The sequence below is a fragment of the Opisthocomus hoazin genome, chromosome 12 (genome assembly GCF_030867145.1).
Source record: "Opisthocomus hoazin isolate bOpiHoa1 chromosome 12, bOpiHoa1.hap1, whole genome shotgun sequence".
NCBI classification, from domain to species: Eukaryota; Metazoa; Chordata; class Aves; order Opisthocomiformes; family Opisthocomidae; genus Opisthocomus; species Opisthocomus hoazin.
In genome coordinates this window covers 17,278,782-17,296,460 of record NC_134425.1, presented here as the reverse complement: position 1 = coordinate 17,296,460, position 17,679 = coordinate 17,278,782, and the positions used below count along the sequence as shown (strand labels likewise).

At 43.2% G+C, this 17,679-nt stretch overlaps 1 protein-coding gene across 2 annotated transcripts in view; it reads left to right on the top strand.

The window, feature by feature from the left end:
• The first annotated feature begins 4,477 nt into the window (after window positions 1-4,477).
• SLC6A2 (solute carrier family 6 member 2) overlaps window positions 4,478-17,679 on the top strand; it is a 76,700-nt gene continuing 63,498 nt past the window's right edge. The window contains exon 1 of one of the 2 annotated variants that reach the window (XM_075433778.1): window positions 4,478-4,934. In XM_075433778.1, coding sequence (XP_075289893.1) covers window positions 4,478-4,934 — 457 coding nt within the window. The remainder of the gene's footprint in view (window positions 4,935-17,679) is intronic. The other variant, XM_075433779.1, reaches the window with a different exon arrangement.

The following is a 17,679-nucleotide window of genomic DNA, read 5'->3' as shown; positions in this document are numbered from 1 at the left end:
GATTTTGCTCAGGAAAGGTTTATTCCAACTATCAAAAAAAGATTACATATGACATAGTGAACCAAGAGGACGGACTACAGTGGACCCAAGCATTGTGGTTGTCTTACTGTAGGTTGGTACGTGCCCTTGCTCCCTTCTGGACCCTGCACCTGGATTCTCTCCTGCACAAGCCAGGATGAAGGGAGGAGGATTGCACGCACACCATGCGCAGCCAGACTGAAACTGGGAGTGCTCCTAGTTTCACCCCACTCACAGGCAGTTTTGCAAATTGCTGTCATACAACTATCTCCAAGACAGAATAAAGCTGATGCTAAAGCAGCAGCAAGAGCTAGCGATTCAAACAGGTAGCAAGAAGGAATATTGCTGAAGCCGGAACTTAACTACTTCTGGTATGAAATGTTCCAAAGACAACTGATATTCTTCAGAAGATAGTAAGTGCTAGTAAGCTGGAGAGAGGCCAAAGTGAGGTGAAGAGGGTGTGCCCATAGAGAAGGAGTAGTGGTGAAATTGTGAGGGATGAACCTCCTAGACAGCAACATCACCCTCTCCGCATGCACACACTTATAGATATCCTATATGTGATAAAAAGATAAAGATGCCCCAGGAAGAAGGTCACCTGATGCCAGGGGTAGAAGACCCTAGGTAAAAAGAGCTTGGGAGGTGTGTATTTGTGACAAGCTCAAGCAACTCGGTAAAAAAGATACAAATGCTACTATTGTAAGAAACAGGGAGAGGTCTTGTCTTCCCCTAGAACTTGGCATTCTTGCATAAATGGAACACCAAAACATTGTGCTTTTGTAATATGTATCTTCGGTGTGAAGACAGTTGGTAGCGTGACAGACACTGACTGTCAAAATGCAGGGCTGGACCAACCCAAATGGGACCTCTCAGTGAAAGAGATGCATTTCTTTGGCTCTAGAGAAGACATACTATGACAACAGCCTGCTAACAATACAACACAAAGCTTTTAAATACTAAGTAAACAAAACGTTTGGAATGACAAGATGATTTTAGAGATACTATGAAGCAAACCTGACCAGCCCACTCGTAACAGTCCAAGGAGCCGGAGCTGATATATCTACTGTCATCAAAAGGTGTCTGGTACAGTCTACAGCATGGTATCCTTTACCTGCTAACCTAGAAAGATGGGCACCCCTGCCATTGCCATGTTCCCATCACTGTGAAATTGTTTTAACATTGATTCAGTCAGAAGGCTGTTGTCTGCTTTGTTCCCAGTTCCTGCAGCAACTGGCTATTCCCCGAGTTTCTTTTGTCACAGAATAACCAAACCTAACTTCATTCAGCTTATGCACTTTGTTTGAAAAATGTTTATAGCCTTTCAGTGCCGGTGAGCCCCAAGGCCAGAATGAGCTTGAGACTTTCTGTGGCTGTACCAGGATGTGAAGCTAAATAACTGGTGGATATATCCCCTGCCCCTTTATACTCTTTTCATTGTATCTTGGATTGTATTAAAAAAAGGATGTGCTAGGTCTTCAAGTCCAAATCCCAGCTCTCACAAGCAACTTCATCATACAACTCTTGCTCATAAAACAATACCCTAAACCCCAGATCTTTAGTTCCCACTGTAATCACTACTTTGACAGTTAGAACTCCTTCTCATTTTCCAACTAAATTTATCATGATTCTTTTGTCATTTGGTTTCAGTGTTTTTGGTGGTGGATTTTTTCCTCAGTGACATTTACCTCAATTTATTTATAAAGCAGTCATATTCCCTCTCAGTCACAGTTTTGTTTGGCTCAAATGCCAAGCGCTTTCATCAAGTGTATCAGACATAACATGAAGCAAGACTCTTTCAGATGCACCAACTGTAAAGTGCGAGTTCCAGCCTATTTGAACACTGTTTGACACAGCCCTTCTCAAAAGCTGGTTCATAGGAAGGACAGTAGCTAGCTCCTGTGGTTCTGTAATATCAGTGGCAGAGGGCTGTGCTGCCGAAGCTGGAGAATTCAAACCCTGCTGCCAAAACGCACGGTGAGCCTTCACACCGGCAGCAAATGAAGATCTGGAAGCACACGCTAAATTGTTGTTCTTAGGGTTCTTTTTTCTTCATAGATTCTAATGTACGAGAGTGACAATCCAAGCTTACTGGTACAGCGTACAGTATATGCTCCTATACATTGCAAAGAGGACAACAGACAAAAATTTGAATAATTGATAGCTAATCTAGCAACACCTGACTATTTTCTAAAGTAAATTATAGCCCATTTCCCAGTCAACAGTGGAATATCACTAACAGCCTGCCATCTTGCCTGGCTCCAATGACGTTTCTAAATACAACATTCCCTTCTCTGACTTCAACTCTACCCGCTGTCAGGCTCCATTAGGCATAACAAGATCCAGACAGATTCAAGATTAAGCAACTTTTTTTATAAAATCCAATTGAGGACTTTCTTACCTTGAGGGTGCGGCAGATATTACATTAACCAGATTGTGCACGCTTTCCATGCGAGAACTAAAGGCATATATATATATGCACAGTGACTTAATTCTCTTAGGAAATAAGCGGAGGCTTTCTAGATTTCTCCCACCATAGACATCATGATCAAGCTCAGCTAATTGAGACCTTGTGGAAAAAAGGGTGTTCCTTAGCAAGGCCCTGTTTTTCCAGAAGCAATATGGGAGCGCTGTTGTCTAGCATAGGAAGTCTGTGCAGATTATTAAGACAGCAATAGTCACGTGGAGAGAGGGGAACCAGGTTTAAAAAGCTCCTTACTGGCTAGGCTACAGCTTCAGCTCCCAGAGAAACTGCAGTCCCAGTGCGGTGGAACCAAGAAGGACGAATCCCCCTTCAGTCATCTTCCTCCTCCCCATAGGTACCAGGGAATGGGACAGAGACATCCCCAGTGCTTTCTGGTGAGTCTGTCAGCAAGATGGCTTCAGGGCTCTGCAGCTGGAAGTACTCCTTGTGCCCAGAATGGAGCTTGTCCTTTATTTGCTATGGGAGAACGGGTGTGCAGGCTCACGTAAACGCAGGGGAGCGTGGGCATATTTGGGGGCACTGCATATAACATGGATTTGTATTTGATGCGTTTGGTGGCTGTGAGGGATCGATGTATCAGGAATAGGCAGCAGCGTAGCTGTGCAGGCGTGTAAGAATATGGGTTGCACTGCATGGGCAAACAGCAAGTGTTCACAGGGTACTATGTAACGACTGCGCACAGGGGAAGAACTTGCAGCACATGGGGCATAAAGTGTCAAAATCAATAGAGAAAATGGTTTTATGCGGTGGATTTGGTGAAGATGGGCGCAGGAAACCAGAGTAACAGATAGAGAACATAGGAGCTGCATGTTCCAAGCATACAATTGCTCTGAAACAGTACAGCCACTGCTCAAATACTTCACCCAGACAAGGGCTTTAGGATCCAAGTCACAGCGTGGATCCTGCAGCTTGAACCAAGAGCTTTTTATGAAGGCAGAAAATCGGCAAACTGTCAATAGCTGTCTTAGTAGCATCTTTGTGGCCTGAAGAGGGGAAGATACCACTATGGAAGCCTTAACTTGAAGTTGGGATTCTTTTCCAAATTCCTGATATTCCTTGTAAACTCTGGCTAGCACCTCTTCCTATGTTACAATAATAATCCTGTATTATCAGTCCTAGCAGAGGGAGTAAGAGTGGTAGGCTGTAACACCACTGCAAATCCTCTGCGATCTGACCTATTCTCTTTGATGCCAGGCAGAAGGGAAGCTATTTAACACAGGGAAGGGGGAGCCAGCTTCTGCCTTTTGTGCTCAAATTTTATTCCCTAAACAGACACCGAACACACAGTTACTGCTCACAGCTGTAACAGGAGAAGTCCTTGAAAACCCCTTTCTGCAGCAGTATTTAGCTGACTTCTGGCACCAATCGCTGTTGTTCTGCCAACTAATTCTTTGCTCATTTCACACCTAAAAGGCCCAGGTCCCATTTGGAATAGCAGCAAATAGTTAATATCCCGCAAATACCTCAACCTGACAGCTGAACCCTGCCAGGCCCACGCTTTCCAGGAAAGCAAAAGCTGGGCATCCGTCAGTCCTGGCATGGGAGCATTAGCAGTGTCCAGCTCTGCCATTCAGCCCCCACCCCACCAGGCTCTGATGTCAAAAGCCAAATTCTGCTGTTGAACTACAGCCACGCTAGCAGAGAGGGGAACGCTGCCTCTGCGCCGCAGCTCGGCCGGGAAGGGCGGGCAGCGGGCAGTCCCGATCAGCTCTACCTGTTGCCCGCTGACGGCACCTGCAGGTCGCTTGACGGGGGATGCGTCTCTCGCCCGGCGGGCAGCAGCAGCCCCGAGCGCCCCGCAGCCCGCTGCAGCGCAAGCCCCGGCCGCCTAACTCCGAGGCGAACCCGCCGCCGGGGCAGCGCGGGGCTCCGGCCGGGGCAGGGGCGGCCGGGGCTGCGCGCACCCGCGGCTCGGCAGGGCGCGGGAAGCCCCGCTCCCCGGGGGCACCCCGGTCCCCCCTCTCCCGCCTCATTTGCATGGCTCTTATTACGGCCGTGCCCGGCTCCCGCCGCGCTGACACCGGCGGGCTGGAGCGCGGAGTCGCCTCCAGCGGGAAGTGCACTTCCGTTATCTGCGCGCCCGCGCCCGGCCGCGCCCGCTCCCCCTCCTCAGCTCGCTCTCTCTGGGTGTTGAAGGCGAGGATGAACAAACAGACCCAGCCCGACCGCAAAGTGTCGGTGGTGGCCCCCTTGCCGGAGCGCGCGGGGCCGCCGCCCCCGAGGAAGGACGTGGAGCTGATCCTGGTGAAGGAGCACAACGGGGTGCAGTACACCAGCAGCAGCCTCCTGCCCGCCGCCCCCGCGCCGCGCTGCGGCCCCCAGGACAGGGAGACCTGGGGCAAGAAGATCGACTTCCTCCTCTCCGTCATCGGCTTCGCCGTGGACCTGGCCAACGTCTGGCGGTTTCCCTACCTCTGCTACAAAAATGGAGGGGGTAAGCGCAGCGCTTGCGAGGTCTGTCTCCCCGGCCCCCCAGCCCAAAGCCGCGCCGCCGCACGGGCGGCATCCCCGTCCCCCCCCCCCCCCCCCCTTCCTCCCGGAGTTTCAGGGGGAGAGCCGAGAGCCGGGGCTGGCCCCGCCGCGCCCGGTGCCGGCTGGCGAAAGGAGGAGCGGCGGCGGTGCCGCGCTGCCCCGGGGCTGCCCTGCTCTGCCCCGGCGCTGCCCCGCGCCTCCCGGCCGGCGCGGCACCCGCCCCGGCCCCGCACGGCTCGCCGCTCCCATCCTGCACGGTAAGGACCGCTCGCACGCCCCTCCGAGTTGAACTTAGTTTTGAGCACAGGCGTATTTGCCTTCTGCTGCCGCTTCAGCCCACTTAACGCTTTTTTTTCGTTAAAAAAAAAAATTAAAAATAGCATCGAGGGGAAAAAAAACAACCCAAACCGCAGACTCGAGCAGAAAAACGGCATCACAGAAAAGTTAGCGCCGGACCACGGGAAGGTTTCGGGAGGGCAGTTTTAACGTGGGAGCAGGATTTCTGCCCTCCATTCTGTGGTTTGGGGGTTCTTCCACACCCCACCCCTATCCCCACCTCAGGTAGGTAGGAGACTTCTTACAGACTAAACCTCGCCTCCTCCACAGTTTGGCAATGACAGCAACAACAACAAAAATTTGCACACAATAACTACAGTTAGCTCAGATTGTCTGGCACATCTTCAGTGAGACCTTAACTCCATCATCCCCTTTCATCTGCCTAATCGCGCTGTGCTGTCAGTGATGACTCCACACCGTGATGGAGTAACACCGTCTGCACGCCGGGCAGGTGACGGGGTGCCTTGCAATCCCGCGTAGGAAAAACAGACCCTGCCTAGCAGATGGAGGGCTGTTCGTGGGGACGGTGAATGATACAGGCAGAAGAACTGCTACATAGAAAGCAAGTTCTGTAAGATAGTTATGTACGTCTTGATAATGTGGTTGCCTGGTGATAAAGGCTAACGGTTCACACTTGTAGCATAAAAAAGGGGAATGCAGGATTGGAAAATCCCTATCCATTAACACGGAATTACATCTGGTCTTGGAACTGAACAGAATACTAGAAAGGGCTGGTACTGAAACACTTGGTCTACTTTGGTGCCTCCAAAACTTCTGAGGGGAGTCAGAAAATCTCTCTGCTCACCCCTCAGACAGAAAGTAGTTAGTACCTCCATCCTTATTTCCTTATGTCCAGAAATCATTCTAGCAGTTCACATTACGGCAGCACAATGCATCATGAACCCAGCAGGCTTCCACGGTGTCAGGTGTAGCAGCAGCATCATTCATGCCACTTAGGACGCATGCACCACTGCCAGATCTCCAGGTTGTCTGGCAATTTTTTGGGAAAGAGAGCTGTTCCCCATCTTATGTTGCACAAGGTGACACCCAGAGTGCTCAAACTCTTTTCTATCGTATTTTGGGTCACTTAATTTCCTAAGCTGCTTCCCTTATAATTTGCTGCTAGCTCAGGCACAGGAGGTAACAGTCTGCACCTCTCTTGCATTTTGCTTAGTCTCCATGTATTATGTTACATCAGTTCAGCTAGAGAAACCTGGGTCGTCATTAGCATCTTCTAATTCAAATCCTTCCAAATTGCTGTGGAGAGAAAGCTACTTCACAGCTACAAGAGGCACCTTTCAGTGAAAAGTTCACACCAATTCTTCCCTACCAGCCAAGTGAAATGAGAGCTTTACAAGCAAAGGTAGAGAGGCCCTATCCTATCAAAGTCTATAGAATGACTGAGAACTGCTTACTGATACAGAGATTATAAACACTCGTTTACTCTGCTCTTCAATAGAGAACAAACTACAGCAGGAAGCATCTCGATCAACACCTAGGATGTCATTCTTGAACATATACAGTACACATCATCTTTTACTGGTGCTTAAAAGACTTATTTCACCATAAAATTAAAGACGGGATAATCCCAATGGTCAAAAACCATCAACAATGGGCTTTTTCTAAAGAGGTGTTCTCATGGAGGACATCAGCCAGCTAACCTGGATGAAGTCGCATCAGCTCTGGCTAATAGGGGGATGAACTAATTTTTACAGTTTGATTGTGTTTGGCTTCATGAAGTTTAACCATATTTAGATATTGAGATTTTCTTTTTCTATGCTGTTTGATAGAGTATGGCCATCAGCATATCAGCTGACAGTAGTCGGTCATGACAGAATTTCCAGGATAGACCCTGCACTAAGAAGTGGGGAATGGAAATATAGCCAGGGACCAGTGAACAGCTCTCCTCCTTCTCTTTACAACAGTAGTCTCTATGCTATCTTAAAAAAATTTCATCCATTGCTTCCCATGGTGGACATGTAAATCAGATTCATTCAGTAGAAACTCCAGGAAGAGATTCAGTCTCTAAAAGTACTTTACCAAGTTTCAAGCCAACTCCGTCCCTTCTCTCTTTCAAACTGGGTTTGGGAGCTTGTTAGCTCTATGGGTACATTTTCCTACAAGACCAAAGAACATGAGGCAATGGGCAGAGCTATGGGATAAGGCTGGATTTTGTTGATAACTTTCCAGTCCTAAACCACAGGATATTCTTAAACATCTTCTGTTTTCCACACTGCTACTGCAGGAGGGAACCTTTCTAGCACTAGAGCAAGTTTTGCTACCGCAGAATAATAATTCAGTGGCTTTCATATAACTGCTGGCTTACATATCTCAATACAAAAGATGTAATAAAAATAAACAGAAGTGGAGAAAATTAATTTCATTATCTTAGTAGTTTTACTGGACTGAAAAGCAAGCTGAAGAGACAAAATCAGGTGGCATTTCCATACTTGTATAGCATGTTCAGATTTGCTCTTTAAAAAAGTTTTACAAGATGTTCATAACAGGGCTAAATTTTGCCTTTTGATATTTATAAAGAGCTACTAGATAGAGGAAAAAACCCCAAAACAGATGAAACTTGAATTGGATGGCATATATAAGTAAATCAGTGGAAAGGAAAAGGTTTCCTTTCCTCTTCCTTCCTCAGTTTGTCTTTATTCTGAAAGCCTCAGCAATTACTCAGTTTTAGCAACTTAACTAGAGCTGACTTTAGACAAAGATAGCCAAATGTGGGTTAGGAACTTGTGTATCTTCAACAGATTGATACAAAACAGGCAGTGACAAGGAAGCATGTTGCAATGTCCTAAGTCCTAAGCCACTGATGTATATTAACGCGTGTTTTCAGCATAGCTTGTGCTATCTAGCAAAAAGAAATTCTGTTATCCTTCCAAAATCTACACCCACAGAAGTTCTACAGATGCTCTTAGATGTTGAACAACAGTGTCAAGGACATGGTCGTGGTAGAAAATGGCATCCCCTTTTACATCTGAAAAAAGCGACATGGGTGACATGTGGACTGTTACGTTCCTAAGGCTGACTGTGATTAATTTAAGATGCCAGCAGACACGCTAAGGGCCTTACCATGCTTGTAAAAATAGGTGGTTCTCAATAAAGCGTGAGAACTTACAGGAACTCAGAAAGAAAGTATAAATACACACTGTATTCCCTCATTCAAAGTTGAATTTTCCAAGGACAGGGATGCATATACACCCCCACTTTCTTACTAGCCAAATCCTCGAGTTCCTGTCTTTGATAAACTCTAGGGAAATTTCCTGATTAAAAACTAGACATACAGGCTTTTGGGTTATATCTTGAAGTTCCACACATACAAAACTCCTATAATTTACTTCAGTGAGTTTTACTTACATGAGGTGTACACCACCCAGTGATAGTTATATAGACTTTTTTATGTTATGTAACTTTGGAGACAGCACCAGAGGTGTTAACAAAAAAAACCTATTTGTTTTTTAACAAGCTTCCAAGTAACAAAAAGCTAAAGAGTAAGAAGCATCCAGCAGCACTAAAATGCTGAATGAATAGCCAGAAACATCTGTGTTTTGGGAGTAGCCTGCTGAGAGACCCCAATGGGACTTCAGCACAAAGATAGATGGCAGAATGTAACCCTTCTGTGAACAACTAAGATTTTTGGAAACATTCTTCTGCTATTAAAAAAAAAAAATAATCCCCAGTCTTTAGTCTAAAGACCTAAAAAGCTAGAGCGTTTATTTTTTGTGTCAGTTACCTATTTCCATAGGACTTGCCTGCCTTACAAGGGCAGAGACAGATCCAGTGCCTGTATTATAATAAGAAACAGGCCACAGAAAACTTGCAGGACAATTTAGTAGGAACAGACTGGATGAGATCTTGCCCTTGGAAGCAGGCTATGCCCACTATGTGCTCTAAACTACTTCATAAGATGATAGGAAGGCTCTATACAGATGGTCAAATTCTGTAAGCTCTCATTAAGCAAATAAGGCAACACTCCAGAAGGGGGAATTCGCAAACATTGCCTTGTCAGTTTGGCTGATCAGTAAACACCACAACTTACATGTATTTGACTGCTGCTCACAGCACAAAGGACAAGCACTGTTTGCAGCAAATCAGATACTTTTTGTGCAGTCCATTTCTGAGAGCAGGGAATGTCACTGGAGAAATCATCAACTACAGTCATTTCTACTGGCTATTCTCACAAGTGCTATATCCTCATTATAAGTCATTTCTGGCAAGAGCCCATTTTTCTGTTTTTGAAAAGAAACTCCCTAGCTGTATGACTCTAAGTGGTCAACATCAATGTACTCAAAACAAGTCTAACACATCCAACCTTTTAAGGGCTCCCCAGTTCTGTAAAAGACTATGCTGAACGTTAAAATTAGGCTCTCATCAACTTAGGGAAAAATTTACCGTGATATTTGGATTACATCTAAAATTTTACTGCTGCCAAATGAAGTTGAGTAATGCCTAGTATGATTAACTGATGTGCTCACAGTGGGGGAGGATGATGCTCAGTTAACAAAGCTATTGTAGTTTTTGTACAAGATACTTTTAGTATTAATGTTCGGTTTTGTTTCGTTTTCCTGCATAGTCATAGGCAAAATTAATATTTCCTATTGAAATTTGTGGAAGAAGAATTTACCAACATAAAATACTTTTTTTTTTGTGAGCCAAAGCATTTGCAAGGGCAGTCATGTTCAGACTACTCATTAGGAAGCATGTAATTGTCGGATTAGTCACTGGAGACTTACTGTATCATAAGAATCAGACTTAAGCTTTTAATGAATTTACGAATAACTGCAGATAAATATTTTAACAGTTCTCTATCATAATATACACTTTTAATCTCCTCTGAAGCATTATTTTTTAAGTGTTTTTAGACCACCGTAGTTCTAGAAGAAATTGTTTGCTTCAAAGAACAGTTCTCCAGCAATCAATACACTTCAGAACAGAATTATCTTACAAATTATCCTAATGCTCCCTTTCTTATTCATACTCCCATAAGCTGTAATGCAGGACTGAGCAATTGGACACACAGGTACCAAAGACAGCATACAACCAAACCCGAATATCCCCAAACAGGGCAAGCACAAAGGCAGGAGCCAAGAGCTGTCGCACATTGAGAATGACACCTGTGGAAGCATCACCTCCCACAGAGCCCTGAGCCTGGCTAGCGCACTGCTTCGCCAAAAGCAAGCTATGAGGCTGACCAGCAGCACCTTGCCTTTCTACCAGGCTCTGCCTCCTGCGTTTTGCCAAGTGTCTGCCACCGAATTGAATCACTATTTTGAGAAAGAATATAATCTGGCACTTTGCACTTCAAAGGTGGATAACCTTTGCCTTGTAATATCAGGGTTTACATTCCAAAATAGCATTGATGATAATAATAAATCAACTTTAAAATAATCTCACCGCAAAGCCTACGCCAAGAGTTTGACTCATCAATCAATCAAAGCTTAGATGCAAATCTAGTGATTTCGGTTTCCTAATAAGGGGTTTTCAATTCCCGTTAGCGCATCGCACCAGCAACTTCAGATAAGTTAAACTGTAACGCTGATCTCCACGCTGTGGCCATGAGCTGTGGGCTCCCAGACATCCTGTGACATTTGGGACAATGTTCAGCTGTATAGTGTGACAGTACCTCCTTCCCCAGAGCTGTATTCAGTGGCCAGCTCACAGTGACTTCATCACTTCTCTTTCCTTTCCCTGATCAGTCAGTAACCACCTTGTGTATGCAGAGCATCAGTTCACCTCGGCTCACCAGCACGGTAGCTCACATGCCATTTGCCAGCTGCTTCTCTGAAATCCCCCATTCTCCTCTACCTGTCTTGTTGGCTCCGAAAAATAAATCTTCAGAACTGTAATGTCTGCACGGTTATAAGCTACTATGTCATACACCTACTACATATGAAGCATTATGCCTAACTGATAAGGAAGAACTGAATCTTTCTCACCCAAATCTTTCATCAGTTCTAAAATTCTAATTTCTGACTATGGGATAAGATACTATGAAATAGCATATAAGTGGTACGCTGTATGGACTCTCAGCTAAATTGCTGGCTGAGCAGAGAACTTATTTGTCCCTGAACAATTCTAGCAGCCCTTTAGATTGCCAATTTTACAAAGGTTCTAGAGATACACAAGCATAGAAAGGTTCTAGACGAGATTCATGGTATTTAGCTCAACGCTACACCTTAAGGGGACCATCCTGTGATTAATGCGGGGCAAGCATTCAGAACTGATGTAAGGGGTGCTCCACTCAATCGCCAAAATTGGTTTTGCACCTTTGCTTCTCCACGTTACCAAGACAAGAAAAAAGCTGGTGTGAGTCAAATAAGCTCTTCTGACAAAAGCAAAGATACCTCTTTCTAAGCATGCTTAATGAATGCATTTTGATTAGCACTCAGAAGCACTTTATTCTAAAGTAAGAAGCAGAAAACACATCAAGTAGTAAACAGTTTCATTCATTGGAAATTTAAAATCTCTGCTTAAGATCTTCCTCCTCCCCCCATTTTCAGTCCTTCTCAATTCTGCCAAGAAACTGAAGTACTGAAATACCCCTAGAAATCCATACCAATAGGATATATATCCCTCCTGGACAAGTAAATTCTGAAAGTTGCATTAAGAAGCCTTCTATGTTCATATTAACACCTATTAAAACAGATACAGGAGTTTCTTATAGTTTGACTAGGCATCTCAGGTTTTTGATACTCATTCAAGCTGAAATAGCAGGCACTTAAGCTTCATCTGTTTCTAGTCTGTTTTCTCAATAACATATTTTTAAGCTCTTTATAAAATTTGCTGGGAGCAATGGAAAATAAAAAAGCCATATTCAGAGTGTAGCAGCCGGCATCCCTTCCTTACTGAAGAAGCCAAAATGTCAGGACTCTGAGACATGGTCTACGTAGTTTTGGGGCAGAATTTCCCTTTCATCTTTTGACAAAATATCACAAACCTGTCTGTCAGTTCAGTGACATGAATACAGCTCCAGCAGTCTGAAGATGTTGTTTTGCAACAGATACTTTCCTCCCCATACTTACACCGATATGAAACAGAATGCTAATACTGTGATCTTACACATAAGATCAGAGGGAATATACAGCTTCAGTGATTGTTTAGATATGCTGTGAGGAAAATTATGATTAAAATCAGTCCACAAATTACTGAACCTCTTGCTGCGAACTAAAATGGAAACAAATGGTTTAAAGAATTTTGAGCAGTTCTGTGAAGCAACATCGAATAGCTCCTGCCTTCATTTTTGCTGTGTCTAATGGGAAGCACATCAGCAACTCCCAGTTCTAAAGCTTTTGTCCCAACCAATTAAAGAGTTAAGAACTGTAGTATGGCTCTCTGATATCAGTTTGCTCTGTAAACTCCATAGCATTTACATGCATCATAATTGTTAGATCATGTTGTACCTAACTGCTCTCAGCACTATGACAAAATAATAAACCATAACCAAATAAATTCTATACGTACAGATACAGTTATATTAAAATGTGTAATTCAGGAGGCAGGAGACAAATTTAAATAGAATGTCTTTGTAATACAATTCTAGATCTTTCAGTACTACCTTGCTCCTAGTACTTTCCATTCTCTCTGTATATATTGCTCATATAGAATATACTAAACCATGATAATGGATTTGGGGGAATCTTGCAACTGACTCGACTTCTCGACTTGAAATGTGATAACAAGGAATTATTATTATTATTATTAAAGTTGAAATAAGTTGTATTCAGGACAACTCCATTGCCCAAATCCAGTTTCAAAGAAGAATATGTAAAGATTCCAGGAATATCACACTGATTATAAACCTTCAGTTTCCCTTCCTCAGGGCATTTGGAGACAAAGGATTCATGTTAGTAGCCTATTACCCATGTCTTGGCAACCTGTAATTCCCTCCTCCAACTACAACTCCTTAATCTTCCCCTTTCCTGCAAGTTAAGTCTTGAACCTTTCATGGCAAGATTTCATCCTGATTGTGTAGATCTTATGCACTATGCCAAGTCAGAACAGTTCCAAATGAATGGCTTTGCTGACACTCAAAACTTGATTTCCTAAAGATGGATATTGGAGTCCTTCAGGAAATCATCACCAAAAGTGCCTAGACCCCCAGTATAGCTGAACAGTTCCTGTTCTCATGGAAATTCTGGAGAGATAACTATAGTATAATTCAGTATCTTAACTTCTGTATAGATTCAACATACTTAATTTTAGCCATAGAGATTTTGAAACCTTTAATCCATAAAGAAGGGGGAAGGAGGTGGGTGGAATGGAAGGGAAACAGTTAAGTTCCTTGCCTTGTGACATTGTTCTTCATGAAGACCGTAGGAAAGAACCTCTAAACTACTTATCAAAGCTATCCTTTGTTTTATTTTCACTCTTCCTTCTCCTTTCCCCTATTCTCTATTTAAACAAGTTTTGCAATCTCTCTGTTGAAGCATGACAAAGGTGACAGCACAGTGCATCACTTCGAGAACTAGGGTCTACCATTCAGAAATGGAAACTGTCAGCAGGGAGGTCTGGCTATGTAAGCCACATAATTCTTCACACTCATATTCATCCAAAGCACACCACCAACTTTCCAGCGCACGGAATTCCGTGATAACATATTACTAAACAAAACTTGGACAGGACTGGGTAGGTAGTTGTCTTTTGCCAGTCCATAAATGTTTTTTATGACTAGCGTTCTGATTGCTGGTATGCAGTAAGACAAGCTCCCCTTATTATACAATAGGCCCTTTTATAGAAGATGGAAATTTTTCCAGTGCTCCTACTCCTTAAGGCTTTATGAGCACAACCACTCACTTCCAACAGCACAAGTGAGTGCAGAAGCTGTGCTCTGGTTGCTATTGTTTGGCTATTACTATTGGACACTGTTGAAGTGTCCAAAATAGGATCCAACACTCCCAGACCAGTGGTGTTAGACTACACAAACATAAAGCCTTTCTTGGACTGCTTTGTTATAAACTGCTTCCCTAGAACAAACCCAGCATCCGAAGAGCAGTACCGGTCTGATCCCACCCCACTGAAGTACACAGGAGTTGTGATTTCAACAGCAGAAGAATTTTACTCCTTTACAGTCTTTATTTCAGAGCTGGAGAAAAATATTGCATGATTTCGAAGGACTGCAATTAGCGACCGAGTGAGTAAAAAGCCATGTCTTGCTTTATCGCCCTTGTTAGTTTGAGAAACAGCTTTTGTGGCATTGATGTACGGGAAGGATTGTGGCTGGGTAATTGCACAGCATTCATCTTCACTGATGTCTGCCGAACTGTGGGAAGCTGCTGATTTTCTGGCCCATTGGCAGCATGGAAGAATACACCCTATCCAATTGCCTCACTGACCATACAAACAAGCTGTTACCATGGGTCTAGTGCATGTACTGAAAAAAAGCAGCCGAGTATTGTGTATCTTATTTTTTGCTAGCTATTTGTAATTTATTCTGCACCTTCTGAACTATGTGTACTGAATAGCACCCTTCACTGGTTTAACTTTAATTTTTCTTTCTCTCTTTTCTTCTTCCATAATCAAATACCTCTTGCAATGTCTATCCTGAAGCATGCCAAAGGTGACAACACATCACTTGCCCTTAAGATCCATATCTTGAGGAAAAGTATGATACTGATTCCAGTCAAATTCCAGTTTAATAAAAAAAGAGGGAGAGGCTGGACTTTTTCTGATACACCACTCTACAGAATAGAGTAACAGAAAACTTTTTTCAGACCACAAGGTGGAGCAGTAGATCCTTATAGATCTTAATAGATCCTAACCTGATAATTAAGGTAACAGCAACCTACAGCGTTTTATAGAAAAAAAAATCCCAAACTACTGAAGGACCTCACAGGGTGGCTCATGACTTTCAAATACAGAGCTGCCCAGTAATAGCAATAATTGTTCCCAAGCAGACACTTCTTGGATTTCCTGATTCATTTCAACATGATAGGAGTGGCAGCTTTCAGCGATGCCTAATTCACACCAAGGAACTCACTTGTCAGTATGGCCACAATGACAGCAAGGAGATAATTTGCTGATAACAAGATGTTACCCCCTGAACACACCATTTTTTAAATGAGTGCAATATTAAAATCGAGATACAGTCTCCTCACCCCAAGGAATCATACAGGAGGAAATAATTTCTCAAATACTAAGTTTAGTAGGTTGTTCTCTGCAGTCCCCCCAAAAGACCTACTTTTGGAAAACAAACAAGCTCCATACAGACTTTCACTACCATTCTACAGTAAAGAGCCATGCTTTTTTTTTTTCTTCCTCTTCAATGTTAATGTAACCTGCCTTCCAGTAGGTCTCAGCGCCTTGCCTCGGCAGAAGCATCATTATTTCACAACACCAGTAACAGAAAGCAAAGAGTTTCAGTGAGCAAGAAAAATTATGTATTTTGGACTAACTATGGTATTAGAAAGTTGAAGGCCAAGTGTTACCAAAACATCAAGTTCACAGCTTAGAATCTACTCAAAAGTATCTTTGCTACGTGACCTTTCGTCAGCATGCAGGACTGGATCTGTCTACTTATGTGCAATGGAGATTGACGCTAAAAGAAAGCTCAAAAGCTCATGCCCCCAGCTGAGCTGTACATAGGCATCTTATAAGATTTATCACAAAACTAAGGAATAGCTTACACTCTGCAGTGCTTTTGTTTCCTCTCTAAACAGAAATGCACATGTGTCAGTGAGATCATGTGGCAGGTGTTGGCAAGACCGGAGATACTCCAGGATTTTGTTTTGGGGAAGAGTTTGATCATTTGCTTCTTTTCTGCAGTTGTTTCTCATTTATGTATGGCTCTACAGCCTTAGTTAAAATCAATAGATTTGTACACCACAAGGGAGAAATCCTGACCCAGCTGAAGTCAATGGGTGGTTTTTTTCCATTGACGTCACCAGAGCCAGGATTTCAACCCAAATAACAGACGTCTCTCTCTTAAGGACTCCGAAGTAGACAGACGTTCCAGACTAAGAATTATGTGGGAATAAAAACAGAGTAAAGTAATAAAAAACTATTCAGACTAAACTTATATAGAAGACTTCCACTGACTAATAACTGATCTTCACTCAGTGCAATAGCTCAGTACTTTACCTAATATGCAAAATGTCAGGACTTACATAGATGACAGTCATTATTACACAAAATGAATTTACTCTGCGAGAGTTAAACTATGACCTCTGCGTTCTCCTATGTAAGGCTCAAGCAATAAAAACGTACTATTTTAAGAAGTGCTTTTTACTCTCACAGTTTCATAGAGACAAGACAAATTATTAGGCAATAATCTCTCAAGGCTAAAGAGAAAAGCTGGGAAAATACAAGCAAATACAAGACTAAAAGCCAGCAGACAAATAAAAGTATTAGACTAGATCTTACATTTTAACACATTTTAAATTATTCTGGGGCCTAACCCACATTTTTAGAACTTTTGAAATCGGCGGTTGTAGGAATATAGCTGGCAGCAGTTACTCTTTCTCCCTTGAGTCTTTCCTTAAAGAGAAGTGACAGTGAACAGTTACCAGGCTATTCCTAAATTGCAGGTTAATCCTTCACTGGCGCATATAGAGCCTGATGACAAAATCACTGTCTCTAACCCTAAATTAAGAGATCTTGAGAGCTTCAAGACCACCTACATTTTTCCTTCTAAATGCTGCTTTACAGTCATGAGGTATTACGTGTTTAAAAGCTGTTTAGAAATATGAAAAAGAACTATAGCTGTGTGATAAGTTGAAAACACCAAGCTCAGCCACACTGATTTATCATAAGTTTTGAGTAATCAGTGAACAAAACTGCCCTACAATCTGCCCTAGCAGAAGTTTGCACTGTGATGAAATAACAAGGATTTTGCTTCAAACTGTTAACAGGCTTATGCTTCATCTTGGCAGCGAGCTATGATGGGCCCTGAGGTCATTTTCAGATTCTTCTTTGGCATTTCAAGCTAGGAGGCCCTGTGCAGAATGGCAGTGATAAAGTCTGTACTGGACAGCTTGGACTGAGGGGAAAATTTACTTTATTGCTTAAAGCCTATTAGGAAAATAGTCCATTAAATAAGAACAAACATAAAGCTGAGGTTTCAAATTTAAACAAAAACTTTTGTCTTTTTAATTCCCACAGAAGAGGAAGATTAGTCAGGCAAAAAATGAAGGAAGGGTGTTGCTAGCCAGTACAGCTACACTGAGATGCAAGCACTGTTGTGGTTTCATACTGGTCTAGGTGAGACTCAGTTTACCGTTTGGAGTAAGGGAATCTCAAGAGTAGTAGTCCTTATAGTCCTCCTGTTGCAGGGATGCTACTGGAAAGTTTTGCTTTGTGCCCAAATTCTCAAAGACCCCACCTGATGACTCTGCATTCTGTACAGAATATTACCAGCACTACTCTAG